Source organism: Oryx dammah, unplaced genomic scaffold (assembly GCF_014754425.2).
Source record: "Oryx dammah isolate SB20612 unplaced genomic scaffold, SCBI_Odam_1.1 HiC_scaffold_29, whole genome shotgun sequence".
NCBI classification, from domain to species: domain Eukaryota; kingdom Metazoa; phylum Chordata; class Mammalia; order Artiodactyla; family Bovidae; genus Oryx; species Oryx dammah.
This window is the reverse complement of record NW_024070213.1, coordinates 91,544,448-91,565,220: the sequence shown is the minus strand read 5'-3', so window position 1 is coordinate 91,565,220 and position 20,773 is coordinate 91,544,448. Positions and strand designations below refer to the sequence as shown.

At 40.8% G+C, this 20,773-nt stretch overlaps 1 protein-coding gene across 1 annotated transcript in view; it reads right to left on the bottom strand.

Annotated features, from left to right (window-relative positions):
- NCKAP1L (NCK associated protein 1 like) overlaps window positions 1–17,218 on the bottom strand; it is a 44,933-nt gene extending 27,715 nt beyond the window's left edge. The window contains exons 1-13 of the mRNA XM_040234263.1: window positions 17,069–17,218; window positions 15,919–16,029; window positions 14,207–14,299; window positions 9,412–9,468; window positions 8,628–8,770; window positions 7,622–7,712; window positions 7,394–7,531; window positions 6,543–6,591; window positions 6,286–6,442; window positions 1,445–1,501; window positions 1,064–1,160; window positions 404–513; window positions 96–228 (exon numbers count right to left, since the gene is read on the bottom strand). Coding sequence (XP_040090197.1) covers window positions 96–228; window positions 404–513; window positions 1,064–1,160; window positions 1,445–1,501; window positions 6,286–6,442; window positions 6,543–6,591; window positions 7,394–7,531; window positions 7,622–7,712; window positions 8,628–8,770; window positions 9,412–9,468; window positions 14,207–14,299; window positions 15,919–16,029; window positions 17,069–17,170 — 1,338 coding nt within the window. The 5' untranslated portion in view covers window positions 17,171–17,218. The remainder of the gene's footprint in view (window positions 1–95; window positions 229–403; window positions 514–1,063; window positions 1,161–1,444; window positions 1,502–6,285; window positions 6,443–6,542; window positions 6,592–7,393; window positions 7,532–7,621; window positions 7,713–8,627; window positions 8,771–9,411; window positions 9,469–14,206; window positions 14,300–15,918; window positions 16,030–17,068) is intronic.
- Between the last annotated feature and the right edge of the window lie 3,555 nt (window positions 17,219–20,773).

Here is a 20,773-nt window from a genome sequence, read left to right as displayed (position 1 = left end):
TCTACAGAGCATGAGAATCAGTCAAGGTAACCCCCAGAGAAAAATGACCCAAGGGATCATCCCCAAATTTCCAAAGTATCATCAATCAAACATACTTGAATGATGTCACTGAGCACAAGGGCATCAAATCTGGCCAGGTACTGAAGGTGGTACTGCTGAATCACCTTGATGTGTCTTCGGACCAGAGCCCTAACCTCCTCCAACAGGAAAAGCAGTTCTGCAATGCTCCTGCAAAGTCGAGGATGAGAACAGAGAGCAGTGTGAGACTGAAAGCATGACCCGGGACGAAGACAGCGGCGACAGGGCAGAAGCTGAGGCCTCCCGAGGCCATCTGATGCACCGCTCCCCGCCCCTGCTCCCAGCCCAGCTAAAGTCAGGACTCTTAACTAGGCCAAGAACTAACGGGTCAACGTAGTCCTCAGGCGTCTTCGTCTTGGTGACATTTTCTGTGTGGCGAACCAGCCAAGTGACTTCATCACGAATGAAGGACAGGGCCATGAACACAAAAAGGGCCTATGGAGGGGACAGAAACTATGAGAATTTTCAACTTTAGAAATGGATTTCAAAGCACAGAGAAAACTATTGTGAAAACGTGCCTATAGATACAACTGTGTAGCCATACCAACAATAACGTCCAACATTAAACATAGAGATCCACAAAAAAAGCATCCTACAAGAATCAGACCTAATATACATTGATGTTAGTTCACAATACCACCTTATCAAATTAAATTTTGGAAAATTTACTAGGTCAATACCACCTTATCAAATTAAATTTTTTTAATATTTACTAGGTCAATACCAACTTATCAAATTAAATTTTTATGTTTTTTTTTAAAGCAAGCTCTGTCTTTAATTAGCTCACACTCAAATAGAGGATAAGACAAGTACGCAAATAACTATAACATATGATACTATATAATAGTGCCCAAAAGAGAGATACAACAAGTTTTAGAGTACTCCAAGAAGATTCAAGGGAACCACACACACAAACAGAACAAAAAACAGAAATGCAAAAACTCAGGAATGCCAAATCATGCTTCCCTTCCTCTCTTTCTCTTGCCTTGGGACCCAGTAGCCCTGGTTCATCGGTTAACACAGTCTCCAGCTCCTTCACAGCTATTCGCAGAAACTGGCGCCGTTGAGAGTGAAACTGGCCACTGAGGAAAGAAAGCAGAAGCTAGAGAATATTGCCTCTCCTGCCCTCAAAAATCCTCCAAACACAGAGCAGAAGAGATCTACCTTTAGGAAGGGGTGTCAGCCAGGAGGAAGGTTCAAGGCCACAGTTAGACTCAGTAAGGAAACCCAAGACCCTGTGGGGCAAAGCGAGTTCTCGGGTTGAGACAATAAATCTGTGTAGAAATAGGGGTGGCTTGGGTGACAGCAAAGGTCAGGAGAGATACCTATTCCATCCCCTCTGGAAGAGCTCATTCTTTGCCTTTACCTGTTTGCAATTGCATGTTCCTTGCTTTCCTTTATGTCGGCCACTCGCTTGCCATACCTGAGAATTGACACAAGCACAGAAGGGTTGACCACACCTCCGGTTAGAGTCCTCATCCCACCTTCCCAGTCCTCGGAGATTCCAAACTACAGTCTGCAGGAAGCATGGACAGCGTTCACCATCAGGATCTTTCTAAACACTACTTTTAACCCCAGCCTACTAATAAGAGACTCATGTCACTTCAATTCAGTCAGTTCAGTCGCTCAGTCGTGTCCGACTCTTTGTGACCCCATGAACTGAGTATAAGTAACATGAAGATCAAGTTAGATCATTTATGTCAAAGAATTCCCTAAACAATAAGTCGTACATGTTACTGTTGTTCTTAATGATGAGAAACTAAATACCCTTCAAACATCCCTTCCATTCCCTAGGAGCAGGAATCATTAAAAGTTTTTCTGCATATCAGTATCAATTTACCTCCTGTAACTTCTAATTATTAATCTTAGATTTACTCTCTCAAATCTTGCAATGAGTTTTTAATGATAATACTCAGTTGTTGAAAGTATGAGGAATAAGTATTCTCATAGACTGTTGATAATATATCCATTTGGAGGATAATTTGGCAAGAGGTATTAAAATTTGAAATATGCACATCCTTTAACCCAGGAAAGAATTTACCCTATAGAAATGTTCACAAAGATACATGTCTAAAGATATTCATTACAACAGTATTTGAAAAGGCTTTTTTAAAAGTGGGGGAGGGGTACAGTTCAAATGTCCATCAATAATGGATTGGATTAATAAATTCTGTTACAACCCATAAGGAAATACTATTTGACTCTTAAAAAGAATAAGTGTCTATAGACTGATATGCAAAGATATACAAAATACAGTAAGGTTTTTTTTAAAAAAAACTTCACAATATAATGTAGAATGTGGATCCATTGCTTTTTATCAATTGCTTATATAAGGCTAAAAATAAACACACCCCTCTACATGTTCATATATATACACAAGCGTCTAGAGGACATGCACCAAAATATTTGGGGACGTGAGATTGTAGTCAACTTCCTCTTGATATTTTTTACATTTCTGGTGTTAGTTTTGCAACTACAAAGATAATAAAGGTATTTGACCCCTTCCTTAATCCCTTACCTCCTTCTCATTATAACCCTGTCTCTATTCTTCCCTTCAAGGTCAAACTTCTTAAAAGAGTTACTTACTAAATTCCTTATCTACTATTTGGTCCTAAACTCACTGCAATCCAGGTTTTGACCTCAATACTCAGTTGAAGTCATCCGCACGCAGGTCAGGAAGCAACAAAGAACTGGACATGAAACAACAGACTGGTTCCAAACGGGGAAAGGAGAACGTCAAGGCTGTATATTGTCACCCTGCTTATTTAACTTATATGCAGAGTACATCATGAGAAACGCTGGGCTGGATGAAGCACAAGCTGCAATCAAGATTGCCAGGAGAAATATCAATAACGTCAGATATGCAGATGACACCACCCTTATGGCAGAAAGTGAAGAACTAGAGCCTCTTGAAAGTGAAAGAGGAGAGTGAAAAAGTTGGCTTAAAACTCAACATTCAGAAAACTAAGATCATGGCATCTGGTCCCATCAGTGCAGTTCAGTTCAGTTCAGTCGCTCAGTCATGTCTGACTCTGCGACTCCGTGAATTGCAGCACGCCAGGCCTCCCTGTCCATCACCATCTCACGGAGTTCACTCAAACTCACGTCCATTGAGTCAGTGATGCCATCCAGCCATCTCATCCTCTGTCGTCCCCTTTTCCTCCTGCCCCCAGTCCCTCCCAGCATCAGAGTCTTTTCCAATGAGTCAACTTTTCGCATGAGGTGGCCAAAGTACCGGAGTTTCAGCTTTAGCATCATTCCTTCCAAAGAACACCCAGGGCTGATCCTTAGAATGGACTAGTTGGATCTCCTTGCAGTCCAAGGGACTCTCAAGAGTCTTCTCCAACACCACAGTTCAAAAGCATCAATTCTTCGGCACTCAGCTTTCTTCACAGTCCAACTCTCGCATCCATACATGACGACTGGAAAAACCATAGCCTTGACTAAACAGACCTTTGTTGGCAAAGTAATGTCTCTGCTTTTGAATATGCTCTCTAGGTTGATCATAACTTTTCTTCCAAGGAGTAAGCGTCTTTTAATTTCATGGCTGCAGTCACCATCTGCAGTGATTTTGGTGTCCAAAAAGATAGTCTGACACTCTTTCCACTGTTTCCCCATCTATTTCCCATGAAGTGATGGGATCAGATGCCATGATCTTCGTTTTCTGAATGTTGAGCTTTAAGCCAACTTTTTCACTCTCCTCTTTCACTTTCATCAAGAGGCTCTTTAGTTCCTCTTCAGTTTCTGCCATAAAGTTGGTGTCATCTGCATATCTCAGGTTATTGATATTTCTCCCGGCAATCTTGATTCCAGCTTGTGCTTCTTCCAGCCCAGCATTTCTCATGATGTACTCTGCATATACGTTAAATAAGCAAGGTGACAATATACAGCCTTGATGTACTCCTTTTCCTATTTGGAACCAGTCTGTTGTTTCATGTCCAGTTCTAACTGTTGCTTCCTGACCTGCATATAGGTTTCTCAAGAGGCAGGTCAGGGGGTCTGGTATTCCCATCTCTTTCAGAATTTTCCACAGTTTATTCTGGTCCCATCACTTCATGCCAAATAGATGGAGAAACAATGGAAACAGTGACTTTATTGGGGGTTGGGGGCTCCAAAATAACTGCAGATGGTGACTGCAGCCATGAAATTAAAAGACGCTTGCTCCTTGGAAGAAAAGTTATGACCAATCTAGACAGCATATTAAAAAGCAGAGACATTACTTTGCCAGCAAAGGTCCATCTTGTCAAAGCTATGGTTTTTCCAGTAGCCACGTATGGATGTGAGAGTTGGACTACAAAGAAAGCTGAGCACCCAATAATTGATGCTTTTGAACTGTGGTGTTGGAGGATACACTTGAGAGTCCCTTGGACTGCAAGGAGATCCAAACCAGTCCACCCTAAAGGAAATCAGTCCTGAATATTCATTGGAAGGACTGATGCTAAAGCTGAAACTCTAATATTTTGGCCACCTGATGAGAAGAGCCAACTCATTGGAAAAGACCCTGATGCTGGGAAATACTGAGGGCAGGAGTAGAAGAGGATGTCAGAGGATGAGATGGTCGGATGGCATCACTGACGCAATGGACATGAGTTTGAGCAGGCTCCGGGAGTTGGTGATGGACAGGGAGGCCTAGCATGCTGCAGTCCATGAGGTTGCAAAGAGTTGGACACAACTGAGTGACTGAACTGAACTGAACTGAACAAGAAGGGGACTAAGACCATCTTTACAAATAAATTAAATAAACATTTTCCAGTTCTCATTTTATTTGACCTCCCAGTACTCTCAAACATAGATAACAGTCCTTTTTTCTTGACATGTCTTCTTCCCTTGCCTCTGTTATTCCTCTCACTGATTTCTCTGCCTCTGCTGGCCCTTACATTTCAATGTCTCAGAGGTTCTATCCCAGTCTTTTCTCACTTCACACATTCTCTGTGAGTAATCTCACCTACTCCCGTGGCTTTGATCACCATTTTGCCAAACTTAATCTGAAACCAAATCTCTCTCCTAAATTCCACAACCAAAGGTAAAAGGTCTAACATACATCTATCTTCAATGTTCTATAAATACTTCAAATTCAAACTGCTCAAAACTGAATTCACAACCTTTTCTCTCAAACTAGCTATTATCGTATGTTCTCTATCTTAAGGAATGCCAAGTATCCATTCCAGAAACCTTGACTTCATCCTCAGTGTCTCCTAATTCACTTCATTAATCTCTGCCTCTATTTTTTTCCATCTGACTTCTTTTCTTCCCTGCAGCCAGAGTGACTTTTTCTAAAATGTAAATATGGTTGTGTCACTGCCCTGTTTAAAAATCATTCAATGACTCCCTATTCCTTTAGAATAGGCTCAAATAGAGTAGATGGCAGGGCATCTGAGGCCCCAACTTACCTCTGCAAGTTTGTCTTGACAGCTTCTTCATTTCTGTAACCAGAGCTACATGAATTTCTTAGAAAATGCTATGCTCCCTCTTGCCTCGAAACCTTGACAGTTTCTCTGCCTAAAGTATCTTTCTCTGCCTTAAGCAACTTCCCTGCCTCTCCATCCACGCCCCCACGACTCCTAAACACACACACACACACACACACACTTCACTTGTTTAATTCTTCAGGTCTGTCTCCAGGTTTTGCTGATCCTCCAAAGCCAGTTTAAAGTACTTTGTGTTTATACATCATAATCCCTTATTATATCACAACAGTTTATTTATTTTTTCACTAATTTGCAAGCTCTTTGAGAGCAGAGATTCTGTCTTTAAACACAGAGATTCTGTGTTTAAAAAGCACATAGATTGAATTACAACATACCAAGCACTTTTCTACATGCTTTATAAATAGTTACTCTTTCATTCCTCCTAACAACTCTAGGAGGTAGGTCATAGGGAAGTACTATCATTATTTATAGATAAATTGAGGCCTGGCATAGAGAAGTTAAGTAACTTGCCCAAGATCACATAGTCAGTCAGTGGCAGAGCTGGAATTCAAAGTCAGGTAATCTGGTTTCAGGGTCCATGATCTTAACCTCTATGCTATCTTCTTAGTTACTCTATCGAGTGAAGTACTTAGTAAATAGTATGTATTCAATAAATATTTCTTTGATAATTAGAACTATTCCTTAATACCTATACTCAGAACACTCATGGAGACTAGCAAAGGATGTTAGGAGGGGCTAAAAATCCCCAAAGAAGATTAGCTTGGCTCTTAGGTCTCACCCTTTCAAACTGCTAAGCAGGTCCTCGGTGACTTTGTGCACCTGGAATGCATCCTCCCGGATGAGGGTGATGTACAGGGAGCCCTGCAGACACAGCTTCCACAGTTTCTGGCAGTCGGCACTGGAGTTGAGGCACCCGGGACAAAGAAGAAACCCAACTGCAGGTGGGTAAAACAGTGCAAAGGAAGATGTTTAGGACTTGATCTCCATGTAACATGCTGCTAGGTCTAGTCCCAGCTCAACCCACAAAAAACTTACTGACAATCCAACGCTCCATCACTTCCACAGACAGGTACTCACAGGCCATCTATGAGAAGGGAGGCAGAGATGGTTTAACAGCTATTTAACTGGGTCTAAAGACTAAGGCGGTCAAGACAAGGGCAATCAAGCTAGAATGTGAGTATCAAACACAACTCTTATCTTACCAGATTGGATCAGGATACTTTGATAAGCCAATACCTGGGAAAACATGCCTATAATGGAGGTGAGGCACTAGAAGTGGGTTGAGGGGAAAATATATTTGGAAGGGGGAAAGGAACTTAAGCTAGAAGTCAGGACAAATGGTTTGACATAACTTCTCTTCAACAGTTCAGGAAAGTAATACTCAAAATCTTATGATTTCCCCCTCCCTTTGATCCTTTCACCATGTAAAATATACATGACTTGTCTGGTGCTTCTCATACATCTTGAACCATCAGTTCTATTTTTATGACCACATGGCCTATCTTCCTACTAGAAGAGAAATTCTTTGCAGCAAGGACCTTGGGCCGATAGCAATTGAATAGAAACATTTGTTAATTAATTGACACCTATGCTCAAGTTCCTACTGGGCTAAATAGGTGCCTAATGACTCAGTTTCATCCATTCATTCATTCTGTGAATATTTATTAACTTCCTTCTATGGGCAGGCACATCCTAATCCTGATCCAAAGAAAAGCTTCAGCCTAATCATGATTTTTTTTAGCCACATAAGGTGATCAACACAGAAGCATATCCTAGCAGAGGGCTAAAGCACTCTTAGGGCTGATATTTCCTGAAAAGAAGAAGCCTCTACAGAAATGGCCTTGGAAAGAGCATGCTTCCACTGACAAGAGGAAAAGAGAACTCACGGTGTCTGAATTAGCGGGGTTGATCATGGCTGAGGCTGTGCCGATAAGACTCAGAAGCTGGACACTGCGCCACTGCTCAGCCCCTTGGTTCCTTCGGACAAAGAGGCAATGCAAAGAGAGGAGGGCTTCACTCACAGCCTGCAAGGGGAAACGAATGAATCCTTAAAGTCAACGATGGGGACAACCTACTTCTGCCTGAGAAATTCTCCAGTCTCTCAAGAAACTTGCCTTTGTGTGAGGCCCAAACTCCTCTGTCAGCTTCTTCAGAGGGTGGTCATACTCCAAGACCATCTGACCCAGACGGGCAAAACTGGAGTCACTTGAAGAAAGCACAGGGAAAATGCTTACAGCCCTCCATTAAGCATGATGTAAACTCTCATGTTTGCATATAGGTTAAAGGTGTGTACATAAGCTGGTATTCTCCACCACCTACAAAGATACTAAACTGTAAATTACATATAAAGATAACCCACTCTAGGCCCTGGAATATTAAGACAGAATCACATGATTTGGGGCGGCTCCAAGAAAGTTTCGTCCTTACAAGCAACTGAAATAAGGTTGAATACACGATAGATACTCTACAAATTTGTGTTGATTAGTTATTGCTGGACCCAAATCTGTATACAGACCAAAAGGATATATATATGCACGCACACACATTCAAAGCAAATGTAAGTCACGTGCCTAGGTACTCACGTAGGCACGTAGGAATATACATCATACACAGAACAATGTTCAACAGCCCACTCTGATCTCTCTGGTCTTCACTTTTTTCAGCCTTTAAATGCTTTTATTTGCACTAACAGAAAGGCAAAGAACTGTACATAATCCAAAATCCATTTATATTTGGTTTCAAATGTATTATCATACATTACTTACCTCTAAAGGCTTTAACTTTACTAATATTATTCCTACTAATATTAAAATTTTTTCTTTGCTTTCTGCAATAACCTAAAAGGAGAGTGGCAGCAGCCAGCCCAGAATTAAAAACTCATTAGAGATAATGCAGACTGGATAGCCCACTAGCAGACATTCAAGAGTTAACTATATGTAAAAGTGCACGTCTTAGTGTATGCCCTTATAAGTGTTCTAAATTGTTTTCTTTTGCCTGTGTCATCATGTAGACTATAGATTCTCACATGAGAAAGCATGCCATCTACTTCCTTCGTACCCACTTTTACCTCCTAGCACCATGTATGAGATTCATCACCTTGTATACATCTCCTTAACCTACCTGTGTCCATGCAGCATCTCATGGGCACAGTTGAACATGCCAATGAGTACCCGTCGATCCTCAATCCGTGACAGAAGTAAAATAACTGAGGTGTAAGTCACTATCAAGTCCAGGTAACTCCGAGTGAAGTCAAAGTTGAGATTCTACAAGGAAAATACACAGAAATCCAAGAACGGCAAGGCCTATTAAACTCAATTTCCCCAATCATTCCAGACAGTGCTAACCAGACTCTGGAAAGGTCTATTTAGAAGAAGAAATTGGGGACTTCCCTTGAGGCCCAGTGGCTAAGACTCTGAGCTCCCAGTGCAGGGGGTCTGAGTTCAACCCCTGGTCAGAAAACTAGATCCCACATGCCACAACTAAGACCTGGTACAAGTCACATAAATAAATATATATATTAGAAAAAAGAAGAAGAAGAAATTGCAAATTCAGAAGAAAATGGGAACAAGTTCAGGGGCTAAAAGTGAACTCAAGATATAAGAAGGCCAGGAAATTAGAGCTGGCCTAATTAGGTGTTGGATGAGGTAGAGTAACAACAGTTTTAGGTGAATTTTGTATTAAAAAAAATCAAAGTGCTGATCTGCTTAACAGGTAAATGCACTTTAACTTCCACATTTTTATAGAAGTATAGTCCTGATTAACACCCATTCATTCATTATACAGTATATATTATATTATAGTGCTGGAGGAACATGCATTCCTCTAGTCCCATCTCACCCCACAATGTCCCAACAGAGGCCATTTCCATGGCTCTAGGATAGAAGAGAACTGCAAAGAATCTTACGATATCAAAATGGCACTGGCAGGCATCAATGGTGTTGAGAAGTTCATACACATGATCCTGGAGGTAGAATTGGAGATGAGAATCAATGAAGAAGAAAGAGAAGATGACATGTACTACCGGGATCTGAGGGAAAGGCTCTCTTCCTTGGAGGTCCTAAGGAGCCACTGACTAACGTACAGGAGGCTTGCTGAGCTCGGGAAGTTCCTCCTCCACAAGCTGTCGGTGGGCCCCTGTCAGGCTACCCTACCGGATGCCCATGTCTCCACAGGCACAGGTCCCTGTGACACTGTGCACGCCTTCCCTCATCTAATTGTCCCAGCGCCCTCTTTCTACACACACACACACACACACACACACACACAAAAGGTTACAAAATGCAGATTATCTAATCATTTGTTTCTAAAATACCAAAAATCAGGACCCCCTTTTTTTAAATTGATGAATCCCCAAATCAGTCTGTTCTTTGATTCTATCTCCTGTTCTCTTTAACAAATGGGAATACTACCAAACTTTCTACATGTTTCTACTTACTGATCACCTACCACAATATATGCTAAGTACTTACTAGGTTATCTGCATATACTTCATTTAACCCTCATTCCAGTGTGAGAGGGATTCTTTCCTTTTCATATCTAATTTTGCCTAAATAATAAGCAGTTTTACTGTGGATGCTTCTCTCCTCCCCGAAATCAGCACCCGCTCTACATCCTGTCCAACCTTCACGTAGACAAGTTTAACAACCTAGTATATCCTTTGTTAATTTTCACCCTATTTATATAATTCTATTCAGGCAGGGAGAAAAAGAGAGAGGGTTTTTTTGAAAATCATTTGTGTTAAAAATGAGATAATATCACACTCTTATTACCATTTTTTAACTCAATCATACCTGCTAAAAGTCCTCAAGTAGAGCCCTAATGCCCTTCTTTTTAATGGCTGCATAGTAGTCCATGATATGACCAATTCATTCCGTCTTTTCCCAACTGATGCCCTAGTCACTGCACATTGATACTGTCAGTTCTACACAAGTTGAACTACTAGATCAAAGAGTATATATATTTTTATTTTTAAAACACATTGCCAAAAGATTTGGATAGGCTGTTTACAATTAAAAATATAAAAATGGTATGGCTTACTCCCTTCTCTGTTACCTGAAACTCATAACATTGTTAGCCTGCTATACCCCAACACAAAATTAAAAGTTTAAATATATCATATAAATGACCAATATGAACATGAAAAGATGTCCATTAATACTAATCATCAGGAAAATACAAATTAAAATCACAAGAAAATACCACTACATACCCAGTGCAATGCAGTGCTCAGTCATGTCTGACTCTTTGCAACCCAGGGGACTGCAACCTGCCAGGTTCCTCTGTCCATGGAACTTACCAGGCAAGAAATACTGGAGTGGGTTGCCATTTCCTCCTCCAGGGGATCTTCCTGGCCCAGGGACTGAACCTGCGTCTCCTGCACTGGCAGGCAGATCCACACACCCATTAAAATGACTAAAATTGGGGAGTTCCCTGGAGGTCCAGTGGTAAGGACTTGGAACTTTAATTGCAGTGGCCCAGCTTCAATCCTAGTCAAGGAACTAAGATTCTGAAAGCCACTCAGCACAGCCAAAAAAAACAAACAAAGAATGACTAGGGACTTCGCTGGAAGTTCAGTGGTTAAGACTTTGCTCCTAATGCAGGAAGCATGAGTTCAATTCTTGGTCAGGGAACTAAGAGTCTACATACCACACAGCACATGGCCATGGATGACATGAATAACTAAAAGCAAGTTTGATGAGAATGTGGAGCAACAGGAACACTGATATATTGTGGATGGGAAGAGAAAATGGAACAATGACTTTGGAGAAGAGTTTGGCAGTTTCTTATAAAATTAAACATGTATATACCATATGATTTAGCAATTCAACTTCTAGATTATTTATCCAAGTGAAATGAAAAATATGTCCCCACAATTATTTGTACTCAAATGTTTATGGCAACTTATGCATACTGGCCAAAAACTGGAGACAATCCAGAAGTCCATCAACAGGGAAATGGATAAACAGATTGTATCCATACAATGAAATAGTGCTCAGCAAAAATAGGAAATGAATTGCAGGTATGTAAAACATAAATAAATCTTAAAAATATTATGCTGAGTGAAGGAAGCCAGACACAAAGGAAAACATGGTGTATAGATCCTAATTACATGTATGAACCTCTAAAAAAGAAAAATCTAATCTGGAATGCAGATCAGTGGTTGCCTGGGACAGGATAAGTTGGGATTGACTAAGGATAAAAAGGTGCAGGGAACCTTTGTGTCAATGAAAATTATTCGTATTTTATGCTGGCTGTTACACAGGTGTATACATTTGTCAAATTTATTAAATGTATGAGAAAAAAATGTTTCCAAGTTATCTTCCCCAAAAGGCTGTATCTAAATTAACATACAGGGAAACTGAGGCTGAGAACAGTTAAGAAACTCACCACAGATCACAAAGCTAGTAAGGACCAGAACTAGAACCCAGAGCCCATGGTTTTCTGTCTGTACTACATGACCTCAAGACCTCTGTCTAGGTCTATGCTACCTCCTTTGCTGGGAGGGCCAGTCTACAGCTCCCTGCTGCAACCAAATTCCCAAGGGATAATATAGCTGAGGTTTGCTTCCAGCCACTCACACAACCAATGTCACTACCCAGATTTTATACTTAAAGATAGAATCAGAAAGGAATAGATTTAACATCTGTTGGCCAATTACTCTATTATACACTAAACACTGTGTTAAGTGTTTTCAATGTGTTGTCTAATTTAATTTTTACAAATACCCCATGTAGTAAATCTCACTTCCCATTTTACAGATAAAGAAACTGGGATTCAAAGAGTTTCTTACCAAAGTCATATAGTTTATAAGTGATAAAGCTGAGAGCTGAAACCAGGTCCATCTGATTCCGAGCCTACCTACTTCACAACACATAATACCTGTATCTCTATTTCCCTTCCAGCCCTGAATGAGCTGTACTAAACTCCTTGGGCTCAGAAGTTTACCACTGCAGCATCCAGAAGGTATCTTTTGGACTCCTAGTGAAAAACTTTTTAATATGCTTCCAGCATTCTTCTACTACCTACACCAGTGCCTACATTCTTCCTAACCATTACTCTCAATTTCAAATGAATAACCTCTGACCTGACCCTCCTTCAGAACTTATGATCTTCCGTGTCCCCACTTCTATCTTCATTGCATGATCTGATGACCAGCCTGCATTAGCTCCCTAGGACACCCAAAGCAGGGCTCCATACTCTTGTACTACCTGAAGAAATACTGTAATACCATTACAAACTTACATGGCTCAAATGATTAAAATTTGTATTATTTCTCAAATATATAAATAATGTGTTCATTGTAGGAAAATCAGAAAATACAAACATAATTTTAACTCATTTTTAAAACCATTCATAATCTCACCATACAAAGAAGTTCTAAGCTTCTTCATATGTATTTTTATCTATGTAAATATACATTTTAGGGACATCTCCTCTGTTAAGCTACATTGTAATTTGCTTTAACACTAAAGAGCATGTGAAGAGCATTTTTCCCATGCCAAGTAATATAAATATGTATCATCTTTAGCAGCTGTATAATATTCACTTATAGACACATACTCTGAACTTTTAATTAAGCCTCTAGTTATTGAACATATCAATTATCAAGTTGTCACTATCATAAATAATGCAATAGAAATGCAAGAGAGTACATTCTTGTATATATACCTTAGCACTTCTGATTGTTTCCTTAAGATAAATTTCTAGAATTAAAATTATTACATTTAAAAGTATATTTACTAAGACTTTTAAAACATCATATAAATTTGCCCTTCAAAAACAAAGCACTAAATTTTTTTTTTACAGTTTATGGCTACAAAATAGTACATATTCATTGTTTAGAACTCAAATAAAATATCATCCATATATTATGCTACCAAACATTGTTAATAATTAGATAAGCTCAAATTGAGAGAAATTCTGAAAAATAATTAGTTTGAACCCTTCAGAAAAGTCAGTGGCACGAAAGACAATATAAGACTGAGAATTATTCTAGATTAAAGACTAAAGAGACACGACAACTGAGATATAACATCATGAATTCAAAGTATGATCCTTAAGAAAAGTAGAGGAATGTGAATATGGGCTATAACTATAACATTGTAGCAACTTTACATTTCCTGAGTACAATAACTGCATTAAGGTTATGTAAGAAAATATTCTTGTTCTTAGCAGATGTATCCTAAAGTATTTATGGAGAGAAATGTCATGGTGCCTGCAACTCAAATGGTTCAAGGGAAAAAAAAAAAAGCAAACATGGCAAAATATTAAAAATCAGGAAATCCAGGGGGAAAATAGACCAATATTCATTGTACTGTTCTTGAAATTTTTTAGTAGATTTGTAATAAAATTTTGGAGAAAAATACTTAAATTTTTAACTCAAAGAATAAAAAAATGTATAATATAATAAATTAAAGCCAATCATAATAATCCAGCTCCAAAGTCAGGTATTTTTAACAGCTTGATGTATAATATCCCAAATCTCTCCTACATATATACTAACACTATGTGCATATATATTTATGTATCTTTTAAAACAAAAATAAAACTGTATCATACACTATGCTACAATGCACTTCCACTTAACAATACAACTTAGACATCCTTCCATATCAATACATCTGATATTTTAAGGAAACAATAATAAGGAACATACATGAACATCCAGACATTGGGTACTTGGACTAGAGAGAGCTCACCCGAAATTCCATAACATCCACAAATGACTGGTAGTAGTTGGTAAGGTATCTAATTATCTCAGATTTTTCCCGCTGTACTGGTCCTAACTGTTGCTGAAAGAAACAAAGTAAACACATGAAAAGATGCTCAACATCACTCATTATTAGAGAAATGCAAATCAAGACCACAATGAGGTACCACTTCACACCAGTCAGAATGGCTGCGATCCAAAAGTCTGTAAGCAATAAATGCTGGAGAGGGTGTGGAGAAAAGGGAACCCTCTTACACTGTTGGTGGGAATGCAAACTAGTACAGCCACTATGGAGAACAGTGTGGAGATTCCTTTAAAAACTGCAAATAGAACTGCCTTATGACCCGGCAATCCCACTGCTGGGCGTACACACCGAGGAAACCAGAATTGAAAGAGACACGTGTACCCCAATGTTCATCGCAGCACTGTTTATAATAGCCAGGACATGAAAACAACCTAGATGTCCATCAGCAGATGAATGGATGAGAAAGCTGTGGTACATACACACAATGGAGTATCACTCAGCCATTAAAAAGAATACATTTGAATCAGTTCTAATGAGATGGATGAAACTGGAGCTGATTATACAGAGTGAAGTAAGCCAGAAAGAAAAACACCAATACAGTATACTAACACATATATATGGAATTTAGAAAGATGGTAATGATGACCCTGTATGCAAGACAGCAAAAGAGACACAGATGTGTAGAGTGGACTTTTGGACTCAGTGGGAGAGGGAGAGCGTGGGATGATTTGGGAGAATGGCATTGAAACATGTATACTATCATGTAAGAAACGAATCGCCAGGCTATGTTTGATGCAGGATACAGGATGCTTGGGGCTGGTGCATGGGGATGATCTAGAGAGATGATATGGAGTGGGAGGTGGGAGGGGGGTTCATGTTAGGGAACTCATGTACACTCGCGGCGGATTCATGTCAATGTATGGCAAAACCAATACAGTATTGTAAAGTAAAATAAAGTAAAAATAAAAATTAAAAAAAAAAAAGAAAGAAACAAAGTAAGAAGACAAGTGATCACAGCAACCCAAGAGAACAGGGGTTATACCTAAAACATCCTTAAAGAGGGTTAAAATATGCAGACAGAGGAAGTTGGAAAATCTCCAAATTCTGACGTTTCGGAGAGAATATCCTCTATCTAGGCAGGATGGTTGCATGTAATCTTGACTAGATATAGAGTGCTAAATGAGAGGAAATTTCAAGGTCTCTTTCAGCCAAAGTGGTTTACTATTCATATCTAAGTCAAAAGTAGCTAAATGAGAAGATATTATAAGTAAGATGGTAAGAAATCTAGGGGTAACATTTAATAAGGGAAAAGTAAGGTATATGCCACTAGATGCATAACTCTAAGACAATAAACAAGAAAACACTGAATGGGGACCAGGAACAACAGTAAAATATATGCAACTGCTACATCAATAGAGCTCTCCTTCTCAGTAAGAACAAAGTGTTCTTGTGAATAGGGTCAGTGTTTTGCTCCAGGTTACCCTTAGGAGAATCTCATCTTATCTCAGAAATCTCAAGACTACAACAACCTGAAGCCCTGTGGTTTAGCTTAGGAAAACTAAAAAAAAAAGGCCACTCCATCCTCTGGCAAGTTCAGAGAGGCCATCAAAAGAGAGCTTGAACCATTCAAGCCCAGTTATTTTGGAGAAAGGACAGAAGAGGGACATCATTCTTACCGTGCTGTTTCGAACATCTATGTTGGGAAATTTCTTGTTGATGTACTTGAGAGATGATTCCATGGACTTTTCCAGTAAGAAAGAGGGCTTGGATTTGGGGTCTGAACAAGTCTGCACAGATAAATAACATTATGTTTATCAACCCTTTCTTCTGTTCCTCGGAAACATACCTCTTCCCACATTGTGCATTCTTACACAATCTCTCTTAGGGAAAGGGGATCTGAGTATTAATTATAAAAGAATAAGAGTAGGTCAGGAAAAAGTTCCAGGACATTAAGCCAACCATCTTGCTGGATAAAGCCTAACGTCTGCTTGGGCCCGGCACAAAGAGGAAGCTCTCTCCACCCCTCAGCCGAAGCCGGAAGGAGTGAGAAAAGCAGCTGCTCGGGAGTTAGACTTCGTGGGAGAATTAGTGTCATAATTATGTCCATTATATAAGCATCTTATCCCAAGGGCATTTATAGGAGGCATGGAGATGAAACTGTATCTCAGTGATTTGTTTTATTATGAAATGCACCGAGGTCCCCTCCCCCAAATCCCTCATTTTCTGTCCCAGAAACCCCACTCCCACCCATCTTTATTTCTTAACTTCGCTACACCCAGCACTAGCCCACCTCTTGTCATCAGCTCTCCCAATTCCACAGTTCCTATCTAAACACACACATATAAGACCACAGTGAGACCTGTCTCAAACGCTAAATAACTCAAAGGTAGTTACTCTTTTTTTTTTTTTTAACCCAAATGTCTTATCTATTTTTCTCCTTTCAGGGAAAGTACTTCCATTTAAAAACTTTTGCCAGACACCCAGCTCGATTCCTTCAGAGTGTGGGGGCCAGCACTAAATGGATTCTAGACCCAGACTTTTATCCAGGCTACTCGGAACATAATTATTTCTCATCCCACCATTACCCCCAGCAGAAAGCAGACGTTCTCTTTGGGGTGAGAATCATACTCAAAAAGGCGGAAGCCCTGAAGACAAGCCTCCCCTTCTGCCTCTCAGCACCAGCTGTCCTATATAATCTGAGGGACTGAAGGCCAGTTAAACCAGTGGGAAAGACAAGGGAGTCTAACAGCTGGACCTGCTGGTCTCAGGGGTCCCCGCCCTCCTGCTGCTGGAATAGTTAGTGCTAGTCCAGTTGCCCACACTTACCTTCTTGATGTTATACATCCGGATGAGGACCCCCTGACCTCGATCATTTAGGATAGTGAGCTTCTCTGCTAATTTATGCTGGTATGCAGAGGTCAAAGACATGATGGCCACTGAGAGAGAGGAGCATCCAGACAGCAATGCCTGATCTCCCCAAACACTTTCAGCTAGGGTGGTGACACCCTCTGGGCGGAGGCACCCAGCCTGGTTGGTGCGCTGGTCTTCCTGTTACCTCTACAATTGGCTCGTGGCTGAAAGTAGTCATTATGCCTCATAGGCCCTCAGAATCTTCTATACTTCCTCTTGCACACTCAGCAGGGGAGACTTCCTCTTTCTAGCTCTGCAGGATTTTTGGTAAGACTGTGAAATGAGTGGAGTAGGGGAGAGGGGCAGGCTTTCAAGGCTCTTCATAGTCTGGCACCAACCTTTTCGGCCTTAGCCTTCCAGAGTAGGACATGACTGAGCAACTTCACTTTCACTTTTCACTTTCATGCATTGCAGAAGGAAATGGCAACCCACTCCAGTGTTCTTGCCTGGAGAATCCCAGGGATGGGGGAGCCTGGTGGGCTGCCGTCTATGGGGTCGCACAGAGTCGGACACGACTGAAGTGACTTAGCAGCAGCAGCAGCAGCAGTGTCCTATAAGGGGCTTCCCAGGTGGCTCAATGGTAAAGAATCTGTCTGCCAATGCAGGAGATACAGATTCAATTCCTGGGGTGGGAAGATCCCCTAGAGAAAGAAATGGCAACCCACTCTAGTACTCTTGCCTGGGACATCCCACAGAGGAGCCCAGAGAGCTATAGTCCATGGGGTCGAAAAAGTTGGATATCACTTAGCAACTAGACAACAACAATGTCCTATATAAAGCTCCACAGCAGACAAACAAGTACCAACTACCCGAGTCCCATCCACCTTTATACTTTCCCTCTTCTATTTCCCCATCAAGAATGCCTCGGCTTCCCAAGCGGCACTAGTGGTAAAGAACCAGCATCCCAATGCAAGAGACATAAGAAATGCAGTTTCGATTCCTGGGTTGGGAAGATCCCTCAGAGAAGGAAATGGCAACCCACTCCAGCATTCTTGCCTGGGAAATCCATGGACAGAGGAGCCTGGTGGGCTAGAGTCTATAGGGTCGAAAAGAGTCAGACACCACTGAAGTGACTTAGCACGCATACACACATGCAAGAATGCCTGTTATTCTCTCCTGAACCTTAGGACTATCCACCTGTCAGGGCCCAGATTAAATCCCAACTCCTCCAAACTACCCTATTCAATATCAAACATTATATATAACATGTATTCCTTGTTTTATTGTTAAGTGTATGTCTTATCTCCCCAACTACATCATAAGTTCCTTAATGACAGGAATTGCATCTGATACTTCTTCACATCCCTCACAATGCTCTAGTATAGTGATTCTCAAAGGGTGGTCACATTAGCATCACCTAAAAACTTATCAGACATACAAATTCTCATGTCCTAACCCAGACCTTGGAGAAGGAAATGGCAACCCACTCCAGTATTCTTGCCTGGAGAATTCCATGGACAGGGGAACCTGGCAGACTACAGTCTATGGGGGTCACAGAGAGTCAGACACAACTGAGCGACTAACACACACTCCCCAGACCTACTAAATCCAAAGCAGGGGTAGGGTCCAGCACTCTGTTTTAACAAGCTCTCCAGGTTAACTTCAATGGTCTCTCAGGTTTGAGCATCACCACTTAAGTACAATGATTCTTAAGGGTACTTAAGAAAGATCAATCCCTGTCTCCTGAGATTCAGGATTGGTAGGTCTACAATGGGGTCTAGAAGTCTGAGTTGACAAGTACCCTAGGAGGTTTTGGTGCAAATGGTCCACTGGACACATGTTAAGAAACACTGATCTAGACCACCTCTTAGACACAGTAGCCATTCAGTAAATATGCTGATTTATTTGCTGAATTATTAAGACTAAATTAGGGGCTTCCCTGGGAGTCCTGTGGTTGAGAATCCACCTTGCAGTGCAGGGGACACCCATTCAATCCCTGATCCAGATTCCGTGTGATGCAAGGCGACTAAGCCTGTGCACCACAACTCCTGAGCCCAGGGGCCTAGAACCAGTGCTCCACAGCAAGAGAAGTCCCTGAGACACAGAGCCTGAGCACCGCAACTAGAGCAAGTAGTAGCCCCCACCTGCCACAGCTAGAAAAGCCCACATGCAACAGCAAAGAACTAGTGCTGCCAAAAAAGTAAAATCTATTTTATTTTGAAAAATAATACAATAAATGTCATGAAAAAAGACTAAACTGGGAAACAGGTCCCATGAAGAAGAATGAAATTAACTGAGATGAGGGAAAATTAATGACAGACTTTAAATCTTAGAAGACTAGATAAATTTTAGCACTAAAATATTCTTGCCATTCCAAGTCAGGCCTTATCAAGAAAATCAGCTCCCTTTCAAGTTTCTTTCAAGCAAAAAGCAGAATGTCCTCAGAAAATTCTAAATCAAACAGAATTGTCTTCATATCTACCTCCTTCCCAAAACCTTTTCAAAGAAACAAGAAGATGGAATAAAATTTCAAATATCTCTAAGATAGGCTTTGCATTTTCAGAATATAGAATCTGCCTTCCAGTTTATTTACTGCAATTGAGTCCCTAGAAGGCTATGGGCCTAGTGGAAGGTGATAGTGGCCCCAGATATCTGAATCACTTGCTGTTACCAAAGAAACTCAATTTCTCTAAAGAGATCCGCGAGGGTTCTATTGGTCTTTCACCTTGACAGAGGAGAATAAAGGGCAGGCAGAAAGACACCAATACCTAGGGAGCTGAACAGCAATGTAACAGCAGCAGCCTCCCTATAGGTTAATATAGTTCCTATTGGATCTTTCTCACTTGCATTTCTTTCTTTTTTTTAGTTTATTTATTTGGCTGCACTGGGTCTTCACTGCTGTGCGCAGGCTTTCCCTAGTTGCAGCGAGAGGAGGCTACTCTTCATTGCAGTGCACAGACTCCCCATTGCAGTGGCTTCTCTGGTTGCCAAATACAGGCTTTAGGTGTGTGGGCCTCAGCAGTTGTGACTTGGGCTTAGCTGCTCTGTGGCAGGTGGGATCTTCCCAGACCAGGGATCCAACGGGTGTCCCCTATATTGGCAGGCAGATTCTTGTCCACTGTACCACCAGGGAAGTCCTCTCACTTGCATTTCTTATCCTCTTCCTAAAAATGTTATTGAAGACACTCCATGCCAAGCCCGTCTTGTATTCTGCTGTCCCCTAGTGTGTCCTAACTGAATGGAGACCAAGTTCTCAGTCTATTGTCAGTGTCCTATGTTTATTTTTCATTTCTGCCTTTCCCATTTATCTATGCTTTCCCCTCTTGCTAAACTGAGTTCCTAGTCAGTCTTCTGGAGCTAACACAAACAATCCAAAGTCCAGCCCGTGTTGAACTCTTACAGCACTTGGTCTATATCACATATTTTACACTTAAATTACTTTTCACCTTTTAATTGCCTATTTCATATTATGCTGCCACCTCGGCTAGAGCCTGGAAACACTTACTTGCCTGTACTTGACATATGGGAAGAGTCTACATTGTGGCATCAGACTGAAATTTGAGCTCAAAGTAATTGAGTACAGTGGATTCCAGGTTCTGGAGCCAGGTAATTTGAGTTCACATCCCAACTCTATTGCTTAGCAGCTCTGATCCAGGTTCTCTGAATGCAAAATGGAGATGA